Here is a 24,098-nt window from a genome sequence, read left to right on the forward strand (position 1 = left end):
ATTAAAGTGCCATGCCCTCCTGTTTTAGGTTCTACTGGAAAGCAGAGAAAGCAATAACAGTGTTCAGGTAGGTAGATCTACCTCAGTTGAATAATAATTAACACACAATATGATGCAGTTTATTAGAGATATGAGAATAAAGTGTTAGAATAAAAGACTGAAGATTAATTTATCATCAGACAAGTATCAGTGTAAAGTGTTGTGCTGATATTTCTTCAGTTCAGTTCAGTGTTCTCTTTTTATTTTTGGTATTTTTGCTTCCTCTTTTCACTACAATAAATCTGTTTAAGCAATAACTGTTCAATAACTGTTCAGGCAACTCAAATGTGAGCATTTTCTGCATTTCGTTGTGGAACATTAGCTGAAGCCCTGCACTGAAACTATATATTTGTTTCCAAATTTCCATGCAAAGATGAAAGGGCCAGGAAACCTATGTAAATATTGCCTTCATTGAATTGTATGAATGCTGATACAGAGACAAAGAGACAAGAAAACAGAACAGGATATGGAATACAACAAAGATCCAGCCAAGAGTCAAGCAGTAGGCGCATTTACTCAAATGAATTCATTATAAACAATAAAGCAGAAAGACAGACCAAGGGGCACCAGAGAGCAAATGATGTTCCACTGAGATTTCAAGAGTCTTTTAGTTGGTGACAAAGATTTACAAAAAGGCAGGATGCTATCAGAGGAAGATGGGTCTCCCTTTCATCCATAGCATGAATTCTATCATGTGAGAATTAGAAGTTTTACTATAATTTTTCAGTGAAAAACAAAATACAGTTTGGCAGCTACAAAAATATCAAGTGCATGTTTCCTTATTAAAGTACCATGCCCTCCTGTTTTAGGTTCTACTGGAAAGCAGAGAAAGCAATAACAGTGTTCAGGTAGGTAGATCTACCTCAGTTGAATAATAATTAACACACAATATGATGCAGTTTTCTAGAGAAATGAGAGAAAAGTGTTGCAATAAAAGACTGAAGATTAATTTATCAACAGACTAGTATCAGTGTAAAGTGTTGTGCTGATATTTCTCCCCATCAGTGGAATGGTACCTGGAAGTCACTTGACAGTGATTCTGGGTTCCCTCCACCACCACCTGACAGAAAGGACAAACAGGTAAGACACAGTTCAATAGCAAACAGGACAGGGGCACCTTCAAATGTTTCTGAATGAATCACTTGATGTATCGACTGCAAATACTCGTCTCCTTCATTTTGTTTTCAACTTTAAAGTTCTTTTCTCCTTTGCCCAAATATTGCTCATCGTATTTCTTCCAGGAAATTTCAAAAGACTGACGGCAGCAGGTTCAACTCAACAGATCCAAACATAAAAAGTGAGAAGAGCTGTCATGAGAACTTCCACCCAGATGAAGACAACGTTCACAATAATCTCTTTTTAATCTCTTTTTATTTTTGGTATTTTTGCTTCCTCTTTTCACTACAATAAATCTGTTTAAGCAATAACTGTTCAATAACTGTTCAGGCATCTCAAATGTGAGCAATTTCTGCATTTCGTTGTGGAACATTAACTGAAGCCCTGCACTGAAACTATATATTTGTTTCCAAATTTCCATGCAAAGATGAAAGGGCCAGGAAACCTATGTAAATATTGCCTTCATTGAATTGTATGAATGCTGATACGGAGACAAAGAGACAAGAAAACAGAACAGGATATGGAATACAACAAAGATCCAGCCAAGACTCAAGCAGTAGGCGCATTTACTCAAATGAATTCATTATAAACAATAAAGCAGAAAGACAGACCAAGGGGCACCAGAGAGCAAATGATGTTCCACTAAGATTTCAAGAGTCTTTTAGTTGGTGACAAAGATTTACAAAAAGGCAGGATGCTATCAGAGGAAGATGGGTCTCCCTTTCATCCATAGCATGAATTCTATTATGTGAGAATTAAAAGTTTTACTATAATTTTCCAGTGAAAAACAAAATACAGTTTGGCAGCTCTTTGGCTCGGGAGCAATAAAAATAGAAATTGTAGCAACATAAAGACAATATATATATATATAGGGATGAGGGGGAAAAAGAGCAGCATTTAAAACAATTAAACAATAGTGCAAATGGCACATGTCCATATGTTTGTCGAAATACGCCCATTGTGGTAGGTGGGCTGGGGAATAAATATGGGGGTTATTGCACAGCAGTCTATGAAGGAGAGGTTTCAAGGTGTGAGGGATTTGGCAGTTTGAGGGTAGAAGCTGTTTTTGTCTTATAGTTCTGGATTTGATAACCCAGTATCACTTCCCAGAAGGCAGTGTGGAGAACAGTCTATATCCAGGGTGAGTTTGGTCCGTGGAGTTGTGACTGGCTTTCTTTTGGACCTGGTGCATGCAGATAGATAGATAGTCATAGTAGATAGATGAATAGTTTTGTTGTCAATAAAAGAAAATCTAGTGTTGAATGTGTTTCTTTCCTTCGTTTTTTCCCCCAAGTCCTATTTGATAGAGCATGTGGTGTTCTTGAAAAGTGACACCTGGTTTTGGCCCCTCAGTACAAACAAATCTGCAGACACTGTGCGATGCTATCATGACAATATGGACCAAAATCTCTGAGTAAAATTTCCAACACCTTGTTGAAAGTATGCCATGAAGAATTAAGGCAGATCTGAAGGAAAAAGGGGGGTCCAACCTTTTAGTAGCAAAGTGTACCTAATAAAGTGACCAGTGAGTGTACTTGGTTGCACAACAGGGTCTCCGCAAAGGGTCCCAACTTGTTGATTGAGGGGATATATCAGAAATCTGCAGCATCCACGATTAGATTCACATTCTCTGTTATCAATAAAAATAATCCAAAATAATATTTAAAAAACAAATAAGGAGCCTCTCCATCAAGACTCCACCCATTGCCAGGAACACTATAGCTGGTGTATGTGCAGACAAGGTCTAATCGGTGTGCAAGATGAGAGGACTCAGTCTCATATCACTGTGACTGCTGGGATTAACTCTCGCTATGTCAGCTGGAGAGTGGTAGGGTGGAGATTTAATATATAACTAATAAGAGCAATTCTGTACTTTAATTAACTCTACATTACTTTTATTCAGTCTCACCTGCTAAATAAAGCTTTTCACTCCCTTTACACTCCTCCGATCTTTATTTCTAAACGACCTCAAGCAAGAACTAGAGAAACATTTTATTTTCTACGGCCAGTGTGCACGCAACTGTAGAGGTCAGGAGATTCCTGTAAACTGGTTTATTTATTTATTGATGCTGAAACTTGATGTCAACGTCCTTACTATCCAAACACTATCATGTCCTTGAATTCTTGTGCTTGTTTTCATTATCTTTCAGTGGCCAAAGGGGAGTGTGAAAACACTCAAAAATGAGCACGGATTCAAAGAAACAACAAACTCGTCAACAGTGGGCAGACCCAGTGGGAGAAAGTGATTTTGTCTTTTTTTTTTTCCAAGAGCAGGTTTGGAAAGGATCCAACGTTCTTGGCAGTGGGGGTTCAGACAATAGCACTGAAGCCACTAATAAAACGCAGAACTCAAACTCCACGCCACAGTGTTACTACGAAGAGGGTGCATGAGCAGACAGGAGGCAAATTTATTTTCAAGATGAGAGGGATCACATTGTTGGTTTTGGCTGGAATTATGGTAGCACAAATACATACGCTGCCTCAGACGATAGATTTGACCAAGGTAAACAACATAGTTCACCTAATTAAAAAAAGCTTGCTGTTAATATTGTTTAATAAGTTACATTTTTGTATATTTTGACCTTCCATTAGCTAAGCTAACACTGCAACATCCATGGACTAAATGAGAAGTTTTGTTAATTTTCATTTCAGTCGTGTCCAGGTTGCACAACAGCACTGGAGGGGGGTAACAGGACAGACAACTCCACGGTACGTAGCCCCTGTGGATGACAGTAATGCAAATATGTGAGTGTTAACCAAGTCATGTCATAGAGTTGATGATTTTTTTGGTTCTTCCATAGTCAGAATTTATGATTATATCTATTAAACTATGAGATATAAGAATTAAACTTGACTAAAACGGCTTTTACTTTTTAATATAATTTCCAATTTTTCCGAGTGTATCATACTACTATTTGTGTGGAGGTGTTTGTTTTGCTGCTCAGTCTGAAGTCCAAGAGTCAAACAAACACACGGCTACAAAAATATCAAGTGCATGTTTCCTTATTAAAGTGCCATGCCCTCCTGTTTTAGGTTCTACTGGAAAGCAGAGAAAGCAATAACAGTGTTCAGGTAGGTAGATCTACCTCAGTTGAATAATAATTAACACACAATATGATGCAGTTTTCTAGAGATATGTGAATAAAGTGTTGGAATAAAAGACTGAAGATTAATTTATCAACAGACTAGTATCAGTGTAAAGTGTTGTGCTGATATTTCTCCCCATCAGTGGAATGGTACCTTGAAGTCACTTGACAGTGATTCTGGGTTCGCTCCACCACTGCCTGACAGAAAGGACAAACAGGTAAGACACAGTTCAATACCAAACAGGACAGGGGCACCTTCAAATGTTTCTGAATGAATCACTTGATGTATCGACTGCAAATACTCGTCTCCTTCATTTTGTTTTCAACTTTAAAGTTCTTTTCTCCTTTGCCCAAATATTGCTCATCGTATTTCTTTCAGGAAATTTCAAAAGACTGACGGCAGCAGGTTCAACTCAACAGATCCAAACATAAAAAGTGAGAAGAGCTGTCATGAGAACTTCCACCCAGATGAAGACAACGTTCACAATAATCTCTTTTTAATCTCTTTCTATTTTTGGTATTTTTGCTTCCTCTTTTCACTCCAATAAATCTGTTTAAGTATTAACTGTTCAATAACTGTTCAGGCATCTCAAATGTGAGCAATTTCTGCATTTCGTTGTGGAACATTAACTGAAGCCCTGCACTGAAACTATATATTTGTTTCCAAATTTCCATGCAAAGATGAAAGGGCCAGGAAACCTATGTAAATATTGCCTTCATTGAATTGTATGAATGCTGATACGGAGACAACGAGACAAGAAAACAGAACAGGATATGGAATACAACAAAGATCCAGCCAAGAGTCAAGCAGTAGGCGCATTTACTCAAATGAATTCATTATAAACAATAAAGCAGAAAGACAGACCAAGGGGCACCAGAGAGCAAATGATGTTCCACTGAGATTTCAAGAGTCTTTTAGTTGGTGACAAAGATTTACAAAAAGGCAGGATGCTATCAGAGGAAGATGGGTCTCCCTTTCATCCATAGCATGAATTCTATTATGTGAGAATTAAAAGTTTTACTATAATTTTCCAGTGAAAAACAAAATACAGTTTGGCAGCTCTTTGGCTCGGGAGCAATAAAAATAGAAATTGTAGCAACATAAATACAATATACATATATATACGGATGAAGGGGAAAAAAGAGCAGCATTTAAAACAATTAAACAATAGTGCAAATGGCACATGTCCATATGTTTGTCGAAATACGCCCATTGTGGTAGGTGGGCTGGGGAATAAATATGGGGGTTATTGCACAGCAGTCTATGAAGGAGAGGTTGAAGGTGTGAGGGATTTGGCAGTTTGAGGGTAGAAGCTGTTTTTGTCTTATAGTTCTGGATTTGATAACCCAGTATCACTTCCCAGAAGGCGGTGTGGAGAACAGTCTATATCCAGGGTGAGTTTGGTCCGTGGAGTTGTGACTGGCTTTCTTTTGGACCTGGTGCATGCAGATAGATAGATAGTCATAGTAGACAGATGAATAGTTTTGTTGTCAATAAAAGAAAATCTAGTGTTGAATGTGTTTCTTTCCTTCGTTTTTTCCCCCAAGTCCTATTCTTGAAAAGTGACACCTGGTTTTGGCCCCTCAGTACAAACAAATCTGCAGACACTGTGCAATGCTATCATGACAATATGGACCAAAATCTCTGAGTAAAATTTCCAACACCTTGTTGAAAGTATGCCACGAAGAATTAAGGCAGTTCTGAAGGAAAAAGGGGGGTCCAACCTTTTAGTAGCAAAGTGTACCTAATAAAGTGACCAGTGAGTGTACTTGGTTGCACAACAGGGTCTCCACAAAGGGTCCCAACTTGTTGATTGAGGGGATATATCAGAAATCTGCAGCATCCACGATTAGATTCACATTCTCTGTTATCAATAAAGATAATCCAAAATAATATTTAAAAAACAAATAAGGAGCCTCTCCACCAAGACTCCACCCACTGCCAGGAACACTATAGCTGGTGTATGTGCAGACAAGGTCTAATCGGTGTGCAAGATGAGAGGACTCAGCCTCATATCACTGTGTCTGCTGGGATTAACTCTCGCTATGTCAGCTGGAGAGTGGTAGGGTGGAGATTTAATATGTAACTAATAAGAGCAATTCTGTACTTTAATTAACTCTACATTACTTTTATTCAGTCTCACCTGCTAAATAAAGCTTTTCACTCCCTTTACACTCCTCCGATCTTTATTTCTAAACGACCTCAAGCAAGAACTAGAGAAACATTTTATTTTCTACGGCCAGTGTGCACGCAACTGTAGAGGTCAGGAGATTCCTGTAAACTGGTTTATTTATTTATTGATGCTGAAACTTGATGTCAACGTCCTTACTATCCAAACACTATCATGTCCTTGAATTCTTGTGCTTGTTTTCATTATCTTTCAGTGGCCAAAGGGGAGTGTGAAAACACTCAAAAATGAGCACGGATTCAAAGAAACAACAAACTCGTCAACAGTGGGCAGACCCAGTGGGAGAAAGTGATTTTGTCTTTTTTTTTTTCCAAGAGCAGGTTTGGAAAGGATCCAACGTTCTTGGCAGTGGGGGTTCAGACAATAGCACTGAAGCCACTAATAAAACGCAGAACTCAAACTCCACGCCACAGTGTTACTACGAAGAGGGTGCATGAGCAGACAGGAGGCAAATTTATTTTCAAGATGAGAGGGATCACATTGTTGGTTTTGGCTGGAATTATGGTAGCACAAATACATACGCTGCCTCAGACGATAGATTTGACCAAGGTAAACAACATAGTTCACCTAATTAAAAAAAGCTTGCTGTTAATATTGTTTAATAAGTTACATTTTTGTATATTTTGACCTTCCATTAGCTAAGCTAACACTGCAACATCCATGGACTAAATGAGAAGTTTTGTTAATTTTCATTTCAGTCGTGTCCAGGTTGCACAACAGCACTGGAGGGGGGTAACAGGACAGACAACTCCACGGTACGTAGACCCTGTGGATGACAGTAATGCAAATATGTGAGTGTTAAGTCATGTCATAGAGTTGATGATTTTTTTTGGTTCTTCCATAGTCAGAATTTATGATTATATCTATTAAACTATGAGATATAAGAATTAAACTTGACTAAAATGGATTTTACTTTTTAATATAATTTCCAATTTTTCCGAGTGTATCATACTACCATTTGTGTGGAGGTGTTTGTTTTGCTGCTCAGTCTGAAGTCCAAGAGTCAAACAAACACACGGCTACAAAAATATCAAGTGCATGTTTCCTTATTAAAGTGCCATGCCCTCCTGTTTTAGGTTCTACTGGAAAGCAGAGAAAGCAATAACAGTGTTCAGGTAGGTAGATCTACCTCAGTTGAATAATAGCGATTTTCTGGAGATATGAGAGAAAAGTTTTGGAATAAAAGACTGAAGATTAATTTATCAACAGACTAGTATCAGTGTAAAGTGTTGTGCTGATATTTCTCCCCATCAGTGGAATGGTACCTTGAAGTCACTTGACAGTGATTCTGGGTTCGCTCCACCACTGCCTGACAGAAAGGACAAACAGGTAAGACACAGTTCAATACCAAACAGGACAGGGGCACCTTCAAATGTTTCTGAATGAATCACTTGATGTATCGACTGCAAATACTCGTCTCCTTCATTTTGTTTTCAACTTTAAAGTTCTTTTCTCCTTTGCCCAAATATTGCTCATCGTATTTCTTTCAGGAAATTTCAAAAGACTGACGGCAGCAGGTTCAACTCAACAGATCCAAACATAAAAAGTGAGAAGAGCTGTCATGAGAACTTCCACCCAGATGAAGACAACGTTCACAATAATCTCTTTTTAATCTCTTTCTATTTTTGGTATTTTTGCTTCCTCTTTTCACTCCAATAAATCTGTTTAAGGATTAACTGTTCAATAACTGTTCAGGCATCTCAAATGTGAGCCATTTCTGCATTTCGTTGTGGAACATTAACTGAAGCCCTGCACTGAAACTATATATTTGTTTCCAAATTTCCATGCAAAGATGAAAGGGCCAGGAAACTAGTAAATATTGTTTTATTGAATTGTATGAATGCTGATACGGAGACAACGAGACAAGAAAACAGAACAGGATATGGAATACAACAAAGATCCAGCCAAGAGTCAAGCAGTAGGCGCATTTACCCAAATGAATTCATTATAAACAATAAAGCAGAAAGACAGACCAAGGGGCACCAGAGAGCAAATGATGTTCCACTGAGATTTCAAGAGTCTTTTAGTTGGTGACAAAGATTTACAAAAAGGCAGGATGCTATCAGAGGAAGATGGGTCTCCCTTTCATCCATAGCATGAATTCAAATGTTTCTGAATGAATCATTTGATATGCCGAGTGTGAATACTAATCTCCTTCATGTTTTCAACTTTAAAGTTCTTTTCTGCTTTGCCAAATTTTGCTCATCGTATTTCTTCCAGGAAATTTCAAAAGATTGACAGTAGCAGGTTCAACTCAACAGATCCAAACATAAAAAGTGAGAAGAGCTGTCATGAGAACCCAGATGAAGACAACGTTCACAATAATCTCTTTTTGGTTTTAGTATTTTTGCTTCCTCTTTTCACTCCAATAATACTGAGAGAAACTTAATAATAATATCTGTTTAAGCATCTATCTCAAAGTAAAATAAAACAAGAATTAAAAAAAAAACATGGATTGTATGAAACATCTTCCTAATTTATTTCTATCCACTTCAGATTTGATGACGATGTTAAAATTAAAGTTTTTATAGTCAGTGAAATTCCGTGTATGTTTTGGTCATCAGATTTTCTGTTCAGTAAAGGACATTAAAAAAAAAAAAAAAGCGGTTATTTGATTTTCATTTTTAAAAAAACATTAAAGGCATTTTTTCTTCAACGTCGTTCTAAAAACAAAAAAAGATAGAAACAAAAAGAGCCCGTTTTTTTCATATTTTTTTGCGACCGGAAGTTGTTGTTTTCAATGTAAGAGCACGCATGAGGAAGGCGCGTTGTAACAGAAGTTGATGGATCAGTAAGTTGATTTTCGAGACATTACACAACTGTGTCTCAGGGAAGACGACGTGACTGCATAAAAACTAAGCCGCATATTTCAGGTAAAAACTAAAAAATAACGATCTATAATAACTACCTATAATCAGGGAATAGTTAGCCACTAGCTAATTCTGATATGCTTGCAGAGATTTCTGCAGATAACAAGCCTTGTTTTGCCATCGCGTCAAAAAATCATGTCAGAGTAAGGTAGCAAAGATATTTTAGCCTGGGCCACGGAAACCACAGGTAGAAGTCATATATTTGGGCAGCACCGTCCCCATGCGTGCGTTCTTATATTGAAAACATCAACTTCCGGTTGCAAAATATTAAATAAAACGTTTTTTTATTGTTATTTTTAGAAACAGAAAATGAAAATCGGCTAGTTTTTAAAGTTTTGTTTATCCATTCTCGACGCTGAAAATCAAATAACGGCTAATTTTTCTTTTTTTTTTTTTTTAATAACGTTACTTTTCTGAACGGAAAATCCAAACATACACAGACCCTTTCACTCCCAGATGCAAAATGTGAACACATCCATAAACCGTGCGAATCAAGAATTGGTCAAAACCAACAAGTCATCAAACTTTGTGGGGGTAAGCAATTTTGACATTAGCAGATCAACACAGCAAGTCGGACTTTGATTTTAAACCAAAAAGCCAAAAGCTCCACGTGTCAGCACCGACTCTATAAAACAAGTGCATTTGCAGACGTGAGACCAGATTGCACGCAGGATGAAAGGGCTAGCTGTACTCTGTTTGGTGGGACTTATTCTCGCAGCCTCGGTAAGAAAGTCTATAGTTTGTGGAAGATTTACTCATCAGGAAACAACTTTGATCAGAACAATAAATAACACTTTCATTTCTCTAGAGGATTTTTGTGTTGTTCTCTGATTTCTTTCTCCGTATTTTATTGCATTACTTTATCATTATAACCAAAAAATAGGCATATATTATCCGCAGAGATTGTCTAGATTTTATTTGTTATTTGGTCAATATTGTAGGATGCTGCTTAATTATCGATGAGTGTTTTTTTTTTTGACAATAATTAGATCAGAGCATATGACATACTGCTGCTGTAAAGAAAGTTTTAGTAATGTATTTCTTTCTTTCTTTATTTATTTGCTGCCTTGTTTATAATCTGATGTCAGTGACCTTCCAGTAACAGGGGAAATAAATCCACTGTTATGCCTTTGTTAAGAGATGTATATATTTTTCAGTAAAGAGTTTTTATTTTTAATTCCAGTCGGCTGAACGTGTCCCTTTGAAGGGTCCAAGACCACCTCAGGTAGGTCCACTCACTGCTGACATGCACACGTATAGCTCAATACAATATCATAACCTTTGTAAATGCATGATTTATTTTAGAGTTTCAGTTCAGTAGTTTCATTAACGTTTCCAATTGTGCCCATCTTCTGTAGTTGCTACATTTTGCCTCGGTGGGAGTTCTGTGATGGCTGCCGTTTCTTTTTCTGTGAATGTACATTGAAATTCAGAAGAAATAGTTGTTGATATACGGCGTGTCAACATGCACACTATTATCGGACCCAGTTACAACAAACAAACGGGTCATTTTCTGGGCATTTCTTGGATTTAAGAACACTGATGACTGATTCTGCACAAGGGGCCGTGAACTAATTTTGCATACATGTTGATTAATGTAATAAATAATAAATTAATAAAAATAATAACAGTTCATATTGACATCAAAGACCACGCTTAACATTAGATTAGCTATATTAGCTTTAGCGGAAGATCTGTAGCCAAAAAGCCACATCAAGCAACTGATACATGATGTAATGTTTGGCTCCGTAGTCCAATCTCACAGGCAAGTGCTGGCAAAGCAGAACTAGTTAAACATTATTTACCCGACTGCAAACCTGGGACAATTCAGTTTTTAGGGGATGCTGCAACTAGCAGGGTTAGCTTGCAGGGCTAGACAAGAGGCATCAACGTGAGCTTCAAGACCGCTTCAACTTCAAAATTACTTCTGCTGTGTGCAGAAAAAGAAATGTGCCACAGCGACGCGATGGGGAACTGACTAAAAACATGATTAACCATTATAATCGAATATGTACCAGATGTTTGGTGAATGGAGCCCGTTGAAAAACAGCAATGGCTTTGGACCAGCACCAACTACCAGTGAAAAGGTGGTTGAGGTAAGGGGCTGATAGGATTGGCATTTAATCATCCGATCTGATTTGGATTCTTTATGATCCCATACATTCATATGTTGGTCATCTCATCTGTTCAGGAGAAGCAAACATGAGAGAAGACACGGCGGAGGGGCTCAGCAGATGGAGATAAATGGATTATGCTGCCGTTGGGGTCTTCTTTAAATAAACAAAACTCTTGTCATGTGAGAAAGGTTCCTTTTATTTGTTCATACGCTTAGAATAAGTTTGAACTATCTTTCATTAAGAGCTGTAACCTTTAATGACTTATCCAGAATGTGTTAAAACAGACTAAATGAAACAATACAGGGAGTGATAGCAAGTTGAGACAAGCCATGTATTCAAGAGACTATCTTTTAAGGAAAAAAAGACACATTTTTTTCCCCCAACGTTAAAAATTCAGACGAGACTAAATTCACAAGGAGCACTTTATTTTTAACTTTTTCTTTTTTTTGGGTTAGGCTTTCGTCTCTTCATCACAAATATCACCTAGGTCCACTCAAAGTGTCCAAGCAGGGAACGACGTGCCCCAACGTTAAGAACAGGACATACACAGAAACATGAATCCAGTTTTTCTTCACTTTTCTAGACATAAATCTGCTTGTAGGAAAAGTCTGTTTCATTTTAAGTGGACTTGTCACTGCATCTTTGTCAGTGGATTGGACTCTTGTTGGTTTTTTGGTGGGAGTATATAAGAGTACGACGCTGGAACTCTCTGGGAATTATGCACAAGCTATCTTTTCTACACAACTTCAATGAGGACCCGGACAGTAGGATAACCTGTGAGGAAATTAAAAAAAAAATAATAATAAAAAAAAAATTTAAAACTGGGGACTGAAATGTACCACTGTGTAACAAACTCAACCACACAATTATGCATTTGGTTTCCCATTGTTTTTTGACACTGTGATATTTGTGACAGCCTTGCATCAAAGCATGTGTTACCAAAAGAACGGTTTCACATTAGAAACAAGCTTTAATTTCTCCTTCTCTGATGTTTAAAGAGAAAGCGAGGGCATCAAAACCAAACGGTGGATATGAAAAGACAGTTAGTAGTTGTAATCATCAGGCAAACTACAACAGCACTACATTCTTGAACAGAATTTTTTTTTTTTCTTTTGCATGTTCATTTTCACAAAGTGGTGAGATCCAGAGGCAGGCAGCAGCCCGTGAGACAACAAGCAAAGATCACTTCAGATTGACAATGCAGTTTCTCTCTATCAGTAAGGCCACTTTATATAGAAATTCTAAATGAGGACCACAACCCATCACTTCTTGTCCATAGATCTTTGCAGTGCCACCATCATGAATTAAAAAAAACAAACCTTCAAGTTTCTAAATTAAAGAGCCTGATGGCCTGCTTGTTTGTGGGGGGGTTGGTGTTTGCCCCCTTCACCACCACATGGAGAAGAAAAAAAAAAAAAAAAAAAAAAAAAAAAGCTCAGTCCACATGGTCACCACCAGCTATGCTGCTGAGGTAGTGTCCCCACTCCTGAAGCCCCAAACGCAGCTCAAAAAACACACACCTCAAAATAACCATGTGCGATTGGGTTATAACGATCTTGCAAAAAAATAGATATTTTCACAGAAGTTTGTAAAATCATCTTGCCTAAAGTCATCTTCAATCCTCTGTGGCTTTATCAAAGCAAGTTGAGGTCCAGAGAGAAGTTGTACCACACAACTGCTGCTCTGAGTACAATCCACAAAGGACAACTAAGTTGCCTTTTGTTGCTGTTGCTGCTGCAGTGTCGTACATTTGGGTGTATTTTGCCAATTCCGTTTCCATTATTCCCTCTTTCATCAGCCCCTTCAGATGCAGTCCTTTGGGTTTGCCAACCAAAATGTATGTTAAGTGTGGTTCTTAATTAATTTAAAGGCGTGCCACTGCATATGCTGCAGTGGTACTGGTGTGTATGGGTGTGTGTTTATGTGGGGCTGTATGTTTTGAGCAATTGGTGTGGTGATGGTGGCAGCATGAACTCTATCAGGACTGCAGTCCACACAGCTGGAGTTCAGCTTCCTTCAAGGGGCTGGGCAGGACCACGCTGGAGGGGCCAGGGGACGGAGGGAAGCGGCTCTACTTATCCCCCAAGATGGCGTACTGGTTGTCGAGCTGCAAGTGCTGCATAGAGGCGCCGCCTGTCTCCTCTCTACCACGGTTCCTGTGTTTTACAACCTCAAAGGTTTTCTCCATTTCTCTGTCCCTGAAACACAAATGCGTAAAACATTTAGTGAAACTGCAATGACACACCAAACTCCCCGACATTTTCGCTTGAACTCGGCTTACTTGCGTGTCTCAACATGCTTAGCGGTGGCCAGTAGAGAGGGGAACTGTGTGTCGCTATAGATCTCAGGGGGACCCTGGTTGGGGGCCCGTTTGGTGGTGGTCAGCCGAGCCCCTGGAGGGCGATACACACCAGAAGGCTTCGCCTCAGGCACCTCTTCTTCCTCTGCTGCAGGACAAAAGGCATTTTTTATTTGTTAAAACAGCTTCAGGCTGTTCACATGACACACAGAGGCTCTGTTTAAATGATAGATGTGAAAAGCTGAGTCGTTTTACTTTGACTCAAGTGGTAGAAATTAATTATATATTATATATATAGGAAAAAAAGTGTGTGACGAGCTACTTACCCACGGGTGCAGCAGGAGGGGGAGCAGCACCAGACTTGTTCCAGGGACCAGACACTTTGTCTCCACTAACCAGAATGATCTCACCGTCCTCACCAACCTCCTCTTTCTCATACTCTTCTTCCTCTTTCTCGTCACTACAAACAAACAGATGCTGGATGAGCAGAGGTGGATGTGGATTTCTAAGCATTTTTTTTTTTACCCCTCTCATTTACATTCATACACTCAAAGCTAAAAATGTTTCCCGCTAAATTTAGGGTTTCTTTAGAACAATTCTGCTACTGTTAGTCTGCCCTTTTCACAGATTTAGCTAGGATTCATTCCACATCTATAACATCTACGCAACATTAAGTGTTGTTTGCATGTACTTGACTGGCAGCATACATCAGTTTGGCTTTTGAATTAAGCATTTATGGCTTAATAAGATGTTTGGAGTATGTGTGTCCAACATTTCCCCTGGGACAATCATATCAAGGCTTTAAAAAAAAAAAAAGTCACATCACATTATTCTCTGCACCACTGTGAGAACAGGATTTTTTTAATTCCTACATAATCAAAATGTGATCTGGTGCTATGCCAACTGCATTACTGTTACAAAATAAATCTGCCCCACAGGCCTCATCTTGAAGGCACCAGGCTGAGATCCAAATGACACCAAAAACCCATTTTCCTCTCACCTGATCTGTAAGGCTTGGAGACGGAGCCCGCTGTAGTCCACTTCTTTCTGCTCAAACTCTTTCCATTCCTCGTCCTCCTTGGCAAAGGAAAACATTACTTCATGTACATTACAGCGGGTTTACAGCAACATCCCACAGCTGTCAATGTCACCAGAGGCAGTGATGGAAACATCTGCACTCTCGCCAGTGTTGACGAGAAATCGCTTCAACAGGCCCCAAAAAAATGTAAAGACATCCATGTGTGCCAAAATATTTTACCCACCTAATAAATAATGGGTCACCTGATCATGTATTTATGGATTTTATCTGTTAATCGAGGAAAAACGTGACAAATGGCGGCTCGGCCTCGTTTTAAAGCCACGATGCAAAGAGGGCACTAACAGTTTCCCCCCGTAGATAAATAGATAATATTTATCTCTCAAGTCTGTATGGACTATATAAACACAATATGCAAAGGCTTTAAGAGATCGTCCATGTCAGCTGAAGTTGTAGGGTAAAGTGCACAAACGTGTCGTGTCATTTTTCCTTTTTTTGTAGTCCGTTAAAATGTGTGCCATATGCTAACTAGCAACCCGGCGTTTTCTCCCTCCGAGTCAAAACATCCACGCGTTCATTTCCGCTCATTATTTGATAAAATGTTGTAAAGAAGTTGTCAGCAAGAGGGGTATATTTATAGGGGTACATATTAGGAGTAGGATACTAAATCTGATGCGAAGCCGGTATTTCTAAAAGACGTAACTAAGGGGGAAAAGTTAGCAGAGAGTAGCCTTGGTTACCTTATCAACCTGGGCGTCTTGATTCTCGTTTTTCGCCGACTTTTCCTTCTCCTTCTTGGTTTTTTTCACCACAGCCGACGTGGGCCCAGCCGTGGACTCCTTGCCCTTTCCCTTCTCTTTCTTCTTCTTTTTATCCCGCTTGGCAAAGAAATCGTCCAGGCTCTTCTCCGGTTGTGCATCCGCCATTTTCAAAGAGCGACGTTAACTCGCGTCAGTTGGCTAGCCGAGCAATGACAAGCGTGAAGAGTCCGCGCTCAGGGAGTAAGGACAGCTGGAGAAACGAGCGGATAAGACCGAGTAGTTTCAGATTCTGACAGGTTAGCTCCTGTTACACGTTGATTAAAGATGTCCACCCTGGTTCCCCGTCTGAGTGGTTAGCTACCCTGTCAGCCATGCACCATGCACGGGGCTATTTGACAAATCCGTACCGTCACCCGGAAGCATTTCGGCTCCAAACCGGATATGACGTGAGAAAGAAAACTCACGATTTAGAATTATAACATATAAAGACTAAAGACTGGACTGTATAAAAGATAAACAATAAAATAAAATTAAGAAGAATAAACGCCGAGCAATTGCAATACAGGAGCCGTTACATTGCCTCCCTAGAATAAATACAAGTGTTGGCATGTATAGGCTTCGATTTAGATTTACACTGAGATTTAGACAGACTTTAATAATCCACGAAATTACTTTGCCACAGTAGCCTTGTTATACATAAAAGTAAACACTCTTAAAACGATTATCTACTAAAATAAATAGCGTAACCAAGAAAATTTACAGAATTAGCATTATGAACAAATGTACAAATGTAGTTGGCGAAACCAGTGCGCAAGGTGATGTGGTTGTTTGGCCAGTTGCATAGCAACAGTGGCACGGATCGTGTCATTACACGGTGTTTCTTTGTCTGCAGAGCAAAAAGTATTAAACCAAACAACCGCTTCACCTTGGACACTGGTTTGCCAACACCTTTTGTACATTTTTTCATAATACCAGTTCTGTAATGTTTTGATTGCACTGTTTATTTTATTTTACTACATAATACTTCTTTTGCACATATTACAAATGTTCATTGTGGAGCCTCACAGTAGCAGGAGGGAAAGACCTTCTGAATTGAATTCATTTTATTCTAATCAATGCTACATGAAATAATTTCAAATAGTTTAAAGAAAAAACTATTATTATTATATTTTTATTATAAAACTTTTTCCAAGGGGCCGATAGTATAATACCCATGCAGTTGCACAAATCAATTCAAACGTACATAAAGTACAGTAAAGACATATTTGGTGTGAGTTTTATGAATGCTCAGGAGCAAAACAACATTAATTAACATTTGGAAACTGTCAATTTATTCAAATAATTGATTAAATAAAAATGATCATTGTTTAAACACAGTAAAACTTATGGTGATGAATGTGACTTCTGATTATATTTTTCTTTTTAATTTTTGTAAATCAACAATAGAATAGAATAGAATAGAATAGAATAGAATAGAATAGAATAGAATAGAATAGAATAGAATAGAATTATAACTCAATAAAATAAAGTTCAACTCTGAATTTAGACTTCATGACTGGTGGATTTTGGGAACATGAGTTCTCTGTTTTCATTTGTCATTTCTGTCTCATCATTGTTTTCTAGTATCACGTGGCTTCGATGTCCTGAACACAAAATCTGTTGTCTGACTTATATTACATGCATATTGCATATTTGCATATTTGTTTTTATTTTGCACTTAATATCAAGCTTTTTGTGTTTGTGTTTTTGTGTTGCTTCAGGATTTACTTTTCAAATAATTCTGCCATTTATAAAATAATGGCAATGTCTGGTCTATATTTTAAGACCAAATACTTGCTGGAATTTTACAAGTTAGTATTTGAGTTGTTACACCTGGAACTCTCATAAATGTGTTTAAAAATTATTCCAGCAGCTCATACATTAATGCGGGAGAATGAAACCTCAGTACATTTTTAATATACTCATTTATTTCTTTATGCCCACCTTTTTTTCTTTGACTGAACTTGCTAAAGCCATTTGTTCATTTTTAAGACTGTGAGTAAAGACATTAAAAAGTAGTTCAACTTTCACCGGATTTAAAACAGCCTCACAAATCTGTAAATAACACTCTCACCTAACTAAGCCTCGCCTCAGCAGCGCAGAGAGCTTGTAAACAGATTACTGAACTGACGTCAGATTCCCACAGCCAAAGGTCACTTGACCAGAGGCAGCACCGGTGCACAAAGAGAAAATTCCAGCTCATTGTATCAATGGATGTGCTGTGGTCAGCTGGGCTGACGTCTGGCTCGCACAAACTGTAAAACTGTGGAAAAATACGAGTGAAATATCTGAAGTTATTAAGAGAATAAATCAGGCGAACGGAGTGATCCATGTTTTTTCTTAGTTTTATTGCTCAGCAGTAAAAAGTACAGTGTATAACTACAGTACAAAAAATACATAATGTTTAAACACTGCTCCACCGTGCCACTGAACGTTTTGTAAAATATCCACTTTTTGAGCGTGCAAAACAACAAGCCCAGCTGTGAGCATCTGATGCAGGAAATATCAATATGTTCAGCTGTGTTATTCAGCGTCACCTTTTGACTCGGCGATTTCAGAACAACATCTCACAATGCAGGAAATCTTTAGCGACGATAGAGGCAGGTAGCATTGATTACTGAATAGAACCGCAGCGATGCAAAGTAAAAACGAGTGACAGAAGGACCACAGGATCAAGAATAAAACAAAATATTCAAACGCACTTAAAAAAAAAAAAATTTAAACCGCCTCTGTATGTGCTCACAGTAAATATTCAGCTTACAAACACAATGTTTATGAGAACACTTACAGGAGCAAGAGACAGACGGACGCACACGACAACAGACACACAGAAACAGAGAAAACTGTGACGCAAAGTCTGGTTCGACTTAAAGTAACTGTGATGCTTGGGTAACTCCTCATCTGTTCACTCACATACTTCAGTGCAAACACACACACACACACACATATAGTAATGATAAAGAGCCAACATAAGGAATTAAGACATCTATGTGGTCCCTCTTCAGAGAAGCTGGTGACACATGAGGGGGAAAGCCATTTTAAGTCCATCTGATTGACGGACGAGCCGTCAGTCAAATCTTATTGGATGTTTGGACTCCAGGTCGCCTCAAAAATCTGCTCAGATTGACCTGTAAAATCTGGGCCTGTATTTATCAAGCTGCCAAAGGATTAAATCCTTCACTTCCTCTGCGCTCATTATCAAATCCAGTTATATCAAATATTTATTGACCTATAAATGCCCCATAGATTTTCTAAGTGGATAAAGAGCACATGCTGATGAGTGTAGTAGATGAAACACAGGTTTATGTGTCATCATTTATGTTTAACAGGTTGTTGAGCGATGTTTCCTTTCATCGATTCCTGTTGCACTTATCAGCTGGTGCTAAATTATTATCATTTTAACACATATTCATTATTCATACAGATATTTAGTCCTATCTTTTATAAAACTGCTTTGAGTTTATGATTTATGGTGAAAATCACTCTTTAAACACACTGTATTTCATTTATTATTGGAAATGCAGGCCAATTATACATTCTGAATACATTAGATTTTTTTTTTCGGCCCTGTTTCATGCTTTTACTTTGATAGTGGAGAGAAACAGGAAGTGACTGTACGAGAGACATGGGGTACCACACTAGGCTTGAACCTCAGTTCACGTGGCCCCCACAGATCCCATGGTTGACTGAGCATGAACAGTGACCTATATTGGCATTATGGAGGATAAAGAAACAGCTTTGGGACCTTGTGGTCACTGGCTTGAATCCCCCCTATATCCATGTATGAAGCGCCTTGAGCAAGCACTTAAAAAACCCCTAAACTTCTCCCTGGGTGCCTTGCATGGTTACTCACTGCTCCAAGTGTGCTTTGATGGGTTAAAAGCAGAGAACGAATTCCTCATACAAACGATCTGATTAGATGGTTGATAAACACAAGCCCTGATTTCATATACCTCATTTTCACACATATTTTGTCCCCCTCGGAAAACGTTAGGCGCTATATTCAAGTTCAACAGGCTATAAGTATTTTGGGATTAATTTTTTTTTTTTTAAAGAAAAATAAAATTACAAAGAACAGCTTCGATGTTTTCGTAGCACATCATTTTTTTTCTCTTCCTCTCTACGTGGCAACCACCACAGTGCACTCACCATCTAGCCACTGTAATTAACCAAAACCACGTATACTCTGTATTTTATAAAGACAATAAAAACCTTTTATCACAATTAAGCCTTTTTGTAGAAAATGTACATCAGAAAAATATGCAGGTGCATCCTCATAGTAAATAGCGTCTGTTTTACATCACTCTTCTCTCAGGTTGCTCTTTGTGTTTGTAATATACAGTATAAAGTCAAAGTCTCTGAATATTTACCACATATATAAAATAGACGACGACAGCGGGGGGGAGCGGAGGAGGAGGAGGAGGAGGAGGAGGAGGAGAAACGAACAGTGGCTCTCTGTTTCTGTCTCTATATGGCCGAAGCTTTGTCTCTGTTGATGAAGAGGGTCTCCTGGCAGAAAGGGTTAACCAGGACCACGCTGCTGCCGCTGTAGTCTCCATTAGGGGGTAGACAGGTGTCATGCTCCTGCAAGACAAACACAAACGGACACAAAATGACACACAAAAAAAAATGGGTGCAGAAACAAAAGCAATCAATTGTCATTCAGGGATTGCCATCTAAGCTGCATCTAAGTCACTTCACAGTTCATGAGTTTAGCGCTGAAGTGTTTTGTTGTCGAACAAAGACATATGACGCAACTACAGTGATACAAAGATTTAAAGGCTTCACGAAGCAGGGAAGCAAAATGGGAGAGATGACTCAGAAGAAAGCAGCAGTAGGACTTGAAATACGGGTGGAGGGGGTTGATGTAGAAATGGTTGTGAGTGATGATGGTGAGTCAGCAGTATTGAAGGTGGTGCCGGAGGAGGGAGGTGTGAAAAACAAAATGATTCGCAGGATCGGGGGCCATTTTCGTCAGCGAGGCCCAATCAAATTAAACCAAAATCAAACTGTCAATTAGGCTCGTGGTAATTTAGCTAAAGTACCGGGGAGGCTACAGTACGAGGCTTCTGCTCTACGGGGACGGGTTAAAGGCAGGGGAGAACAGCACCTGGGTGTCACCAAGGGCATCTTACACATGATCGACCCACGGCTTCCCTCTCCTGAAACCCTCACGGGAATGCAAATGAAATGAAGGAAAGAAAGGAAAGGAGACACGTGAGGAAACGGTCACTGGAAAGAAGATGAAAAAATAAAAAAACATGCAAAACATAGGCACAATGAGTCAACAATGAGATGGGGATATGGAGATTCAATAAAATCCACACCGGTGTCATACGCCACTGTTGCCAACAGATGGCGCTGCAGTGCATCGAAAATAAATAAAAATAGATGGATAAAAGTCAGTGTCACAGAGTAAGTTTGGCCACATTCATTATGGCAATCCTCCGCATAATCTTAAAGGACACATAGCTCTAATTAAATATACTGTAAACTTGTGTCCTGTGCAGCCAAACATTGGTTAAATCTCTTTAACAACCAATTAGGTTTATCAAATTTTGAGGAAATATGCAGAATATTACTAATTAATGGAAGATAGCAGTAAGTATAGCCTGGTTTGCATATCTAACATTACACAAACATATTACTTGCACTCTAATTGCCCTGTTGTCTCTATCCTGGATATGAGATATTTTAGTTTTCCTCAGTTTTTGTTTTCTTTACTAGATTTATTATTGTTTTTCTACTGCTCTGTGACCAGAAATCAACACTTCGTGTATCATGTTTTGAGGTGACAATAAAAAAATTAGACAACCTGATTATATCAGGCAGTTCAGCTGATCTGAACGATGCTAAAGCTACTTATTGGAGGAATAATAGGGACACTGTATGTTAAAGTATTAACAGTTAGCAGGTATTTTATTGTATTGTAGTGTAGTACTATGTATTTGGGTTTAAGGCAGCTAAAAGCAACAAGAGAATTAATGAGCTTCTTTATGAGAGCAAAGTGTTGGTTGAATAATTCATTTTGTTTAAAGGAAAGTATTGGTAGTCTGCAATCTAATTCGAGACAGCCGTGGAGTCCTAATGTATTAATAATGGCAACACATTACAGCATGGTGGTAATTTCTTGATATTGTGCTATTCTCGAAACAGTTGCTGTCAGAATCTTAATTCAAGAAACCATTCAATTTCTAAGAATCAGCACTTTAATAGAGCTCCTGCAGGCTAAATCTATTTTTTCCTTTCTCCAAGTATAGCATCCCTATGAATTGCAGAATCACAGCGTCATGCTCAAGTAAACCTCGGCAGGCCTCGAGGCTTGCTGACAGGGGAGATTGGACATGGATCGTCTTGTTGTTTCCATACTCATTAAAAGCATTCTGCTGACCGATCGCGTAAATGTCCTGCCCCTTCAGCTCGTGCAGCGCTAAACAGTAATGGAGCCGTATTGTGTCAGTCGTTTGTACCTCACTCTCCAGAGTGTGTATCTCTCTGGGCAGCTCCACGGCGTGCCTGCTGAAGTAGTCCAGAGTGATGGCGTTGTTCCAGTAACTGAGGTTGTTCTCCTGACTTGACGACTTCTTCTTCCTCCTCATGCAGCACACAGTCAACAGCACGGCTAGGGGAAGAGGAAAGCGAGGGTTAGCAAAGAAACTGGAGCGCACACACTGGCTCAGAGAGAGGCTGCCGTGTTTCAAGGCAACATGTGACTATTCGAATAAACTGTAGAGGAAAAAAAAACACCTTAAAATACAGTTAGACACATATACCTATACATCTGCAACAAATTCAAAAGGAGTGCATCGCCTCAGGTGGAACTCCGACTCCTTGATGAAACCTCTCTTCTAAATTAACCCAACAAGATAAGGGCCCGAAGGGTTTCTGGAGGCTGCTAAAATGCATGCTGGGAAATGCACTCACCAACTGAGGTAAAGGAAAGTTGCCACAGAAGATCAAACCAATTCCTGGAATATAATGAGACCCCAAATAACCTTAATATTAGATATATCGTAATATGTGAACTAGAAGGTTATTTATTTGATTGGAAGGTTGGAAATGCTTTCTTCACAGGAGTTGGATGAAAAAAATAATACCACTCCCATATCTCTGTCATTCAATTAGCTTGAAATGAGAGGGAAGGGAAAGCTTGTTTTGGCCTAAGGGTCCAAATTCCACATTCAGTTTTGTGGTGGGTTATGAGCTACCTGTCACCCCGTCTTGCTAGCATTTATGCTAAGCTGTCTGCTGGCTGTAACCGCATGAACTACTGCTTTAAAAATGGTCTGCTCTTATTTTACTTACAACACGAGGACACGGGCACACTGATGACCAGCACAATCCACACAATGTCCATCCTGCTCAAGCAGATGGGCATGCGGGACGGCGGGGGATAAGCAGTGGGGCCCGAGATGTTCTCAGCAGTCCACCGGTCTTCGGTGGTGGCCGGCACCTGCCTGTTTTGGAAGTTCCCCCTGGCGGTGGATGCCGCCTCCGAGCTGTTCCCCGGGCCAGACGCCGGCTCCTCGCCTGAGCTGCTGTTGGAGAGCAGCCCTCCGTTTGAAGTCACAATCGCCTGCCTGTGCACCACGGGGGGGCTGTCGGTGCTGTTACCTCGAACAACCTCATCATGACCCCCATTGGTGTCACTGGTTGTGGTGTTGTCGACGGAGGTGACCGTTGTATTCTGCTCAGTGGTCGTGGTGGACACGGTGGATATCAGCGACATGTTGGTGGGGGGCTCGTTCCCTGCGCTGACCTCTCGCAGAGTGATAGTGTGGTGGGCGGCCGGCTCCGGGGGCCCTACAGCATGCGCCCTGAGTTTCAGGCCTCGTGCAGCGTCAGCGTCCACTGAAGAGAGAGCAGTCAAGGAGGAGGGCTGCAGATCTGGAACATGCTGCTGCCTGGGGTGTGTGGGTTCCTCTGCACTCAGCCTCGGAGGATCGACGCGGTGTGCATCAAGTTTATCCCCTCTGTCTGATCCGGTCTGAGCCAGGGGGTTTGGAGCCCCTCTTGCAGCAGATTCCACATCTATATTTGGGACCACTTTGCTGCCGCTGGCCTGGTTAGTGCTGACAGTAACTGGGTTATGGATCTGAGGTAACCTGACCAATTTGTGCACGAGGCCTTGATTTACAAAATCAGAGCTGGGCTGCTGCTGCTGCTGCTGCTGCTGATTCACGTGGCCGTCAGAGCTCACAGTGTTTGGTGTGACAGTATCTGTGTAATGAATGGGAGGACGCTCATGAGCCAGGCTTGAAGCTTGGGTGGAACGGAGCATGGCTAAAGAGGGGAGGGCAACGGTGGGAAGGAGGACGTCAGCGGGTTGAACGCCTTTGGAGGACCATCCCCCGCTGCTGGAGCCTTCCTGATGCCAGTCCAGATGGAGAGGTTTTGGTGGGGGAGACAGGGGGCTGCTGCGAGCGGCTGCCATGTAGACAGAGTCCTGGACCGTCTGGCTGCGGTACGGCGCCTGTGCTGACGACACCAGTCCTACTGGCAGTGCTAGGAATGCTAGAACACCTGCAGAAACAAAACGGAGGGAA

At 39.9% G+C, this 24,098-nt stretch overlaps 2 protein-coding genes and 1 long non-coding RNA gene across 5 annotated transcripts in view; 1 reads left to right on the forward strand and 2 right to left on the reverse strand.

Annotated features, from left to right (window-relative positions):
* Positions 1-9,288: 9,288 nt before the first annotated feature.
* On the forward strand, positions 9,289-11,600 carry LOC124995561. Its single transcript, XR_007110731.1, has 5 exons — positions 9,289-9,303; positions 9,757-10,023; positions 10,484-10,525; positions 11,319-11,396; positions 11,492-11,600. It is a non-coding gene; the product is annotated as an uncharacterized LOC124995561 (long non-coding RNA).
* A 225-nt stretch (positions 11,601-11,825) lies between these two features.
* cdv3 (carnitine deficiency-associated gene expressed in ventricle 3) lies at positions 11,826-15,918 on the reverse strand. 2 transcript variants are annotated; one of them, XM_047568016.1, is made up of 5 exons: positions 15,493-15,918; positions 14,717-14,790; positions 14,043-14,176; positions 13,699-13,864; positions 11,826-13,615 (listed from the first exon to the last, which is right to left on the reverse strand). In XM_047568016.1, the coding sequence occupies exons 1-5, from the start codon at positions 15,676-15,678 to the stop codon at positions 13,489-13,491; spliced, it is 687 nt and encodes a 228-aa protein (XP_047423972.1). In that variant the 5' UTR covers positions 15,679-15,918; the 3' UTR covers positions 11,826-13,488. The 2 variants fall into 2 exon arrangements, with proteins under 2 accessions (XP_047423972.1, XP_047423971.1); XM_047568015.1 differs by having other exon boundaries at positions 14,717-14,793.
* A 1,961-nt stretch (positions 15,919-17,879) lies between these two features.
* Positions 17,880-24,098, reverse strand: part of tmem108 (transmembrane protein 108) — a 45,555-nt gene continuing 39,336 nt past the window's right edge. For both annotated transcript variants that reach the window (XM_047568106.1, XM_047568107.1), the window contains exons 3-5: positions 22,858-24,075; positions 22,023-22,174; positions 17,880-20,136 (exon numbers count right to left, since the gene is read on the reverse strand). In XM_047568106.1, the coding sequence (XP_047424062.1) occupies positions 20,020-20,136; positions 22,023-22,174; positions 22,858-24,075 (1,487 nt within the window). In that variant the 3' untranslated portion in view covers positions 17,880-20,019. The remainder of the gene's footprint in view (positions 20,137-22,022; positions 22,175-22,857; positions 24,076-24,098) is intronic.

This window comes from Mugil cephalus, chromosome 18 (assembly GCF_022458985.1).
Source record: "Mugil cephalus isolate CIBA_MC_2020 chromosome 18, CIBA_Mcephalus_1.1, whole genome shotgun sequence".
Classification (NCBI taxonomy): domain Eukaryota; kingdom Metazoa; phylum Chordata; class Actinopteri; order Mugiliformes; family Mugilidae; genus Mugil; species Mugil cephalus.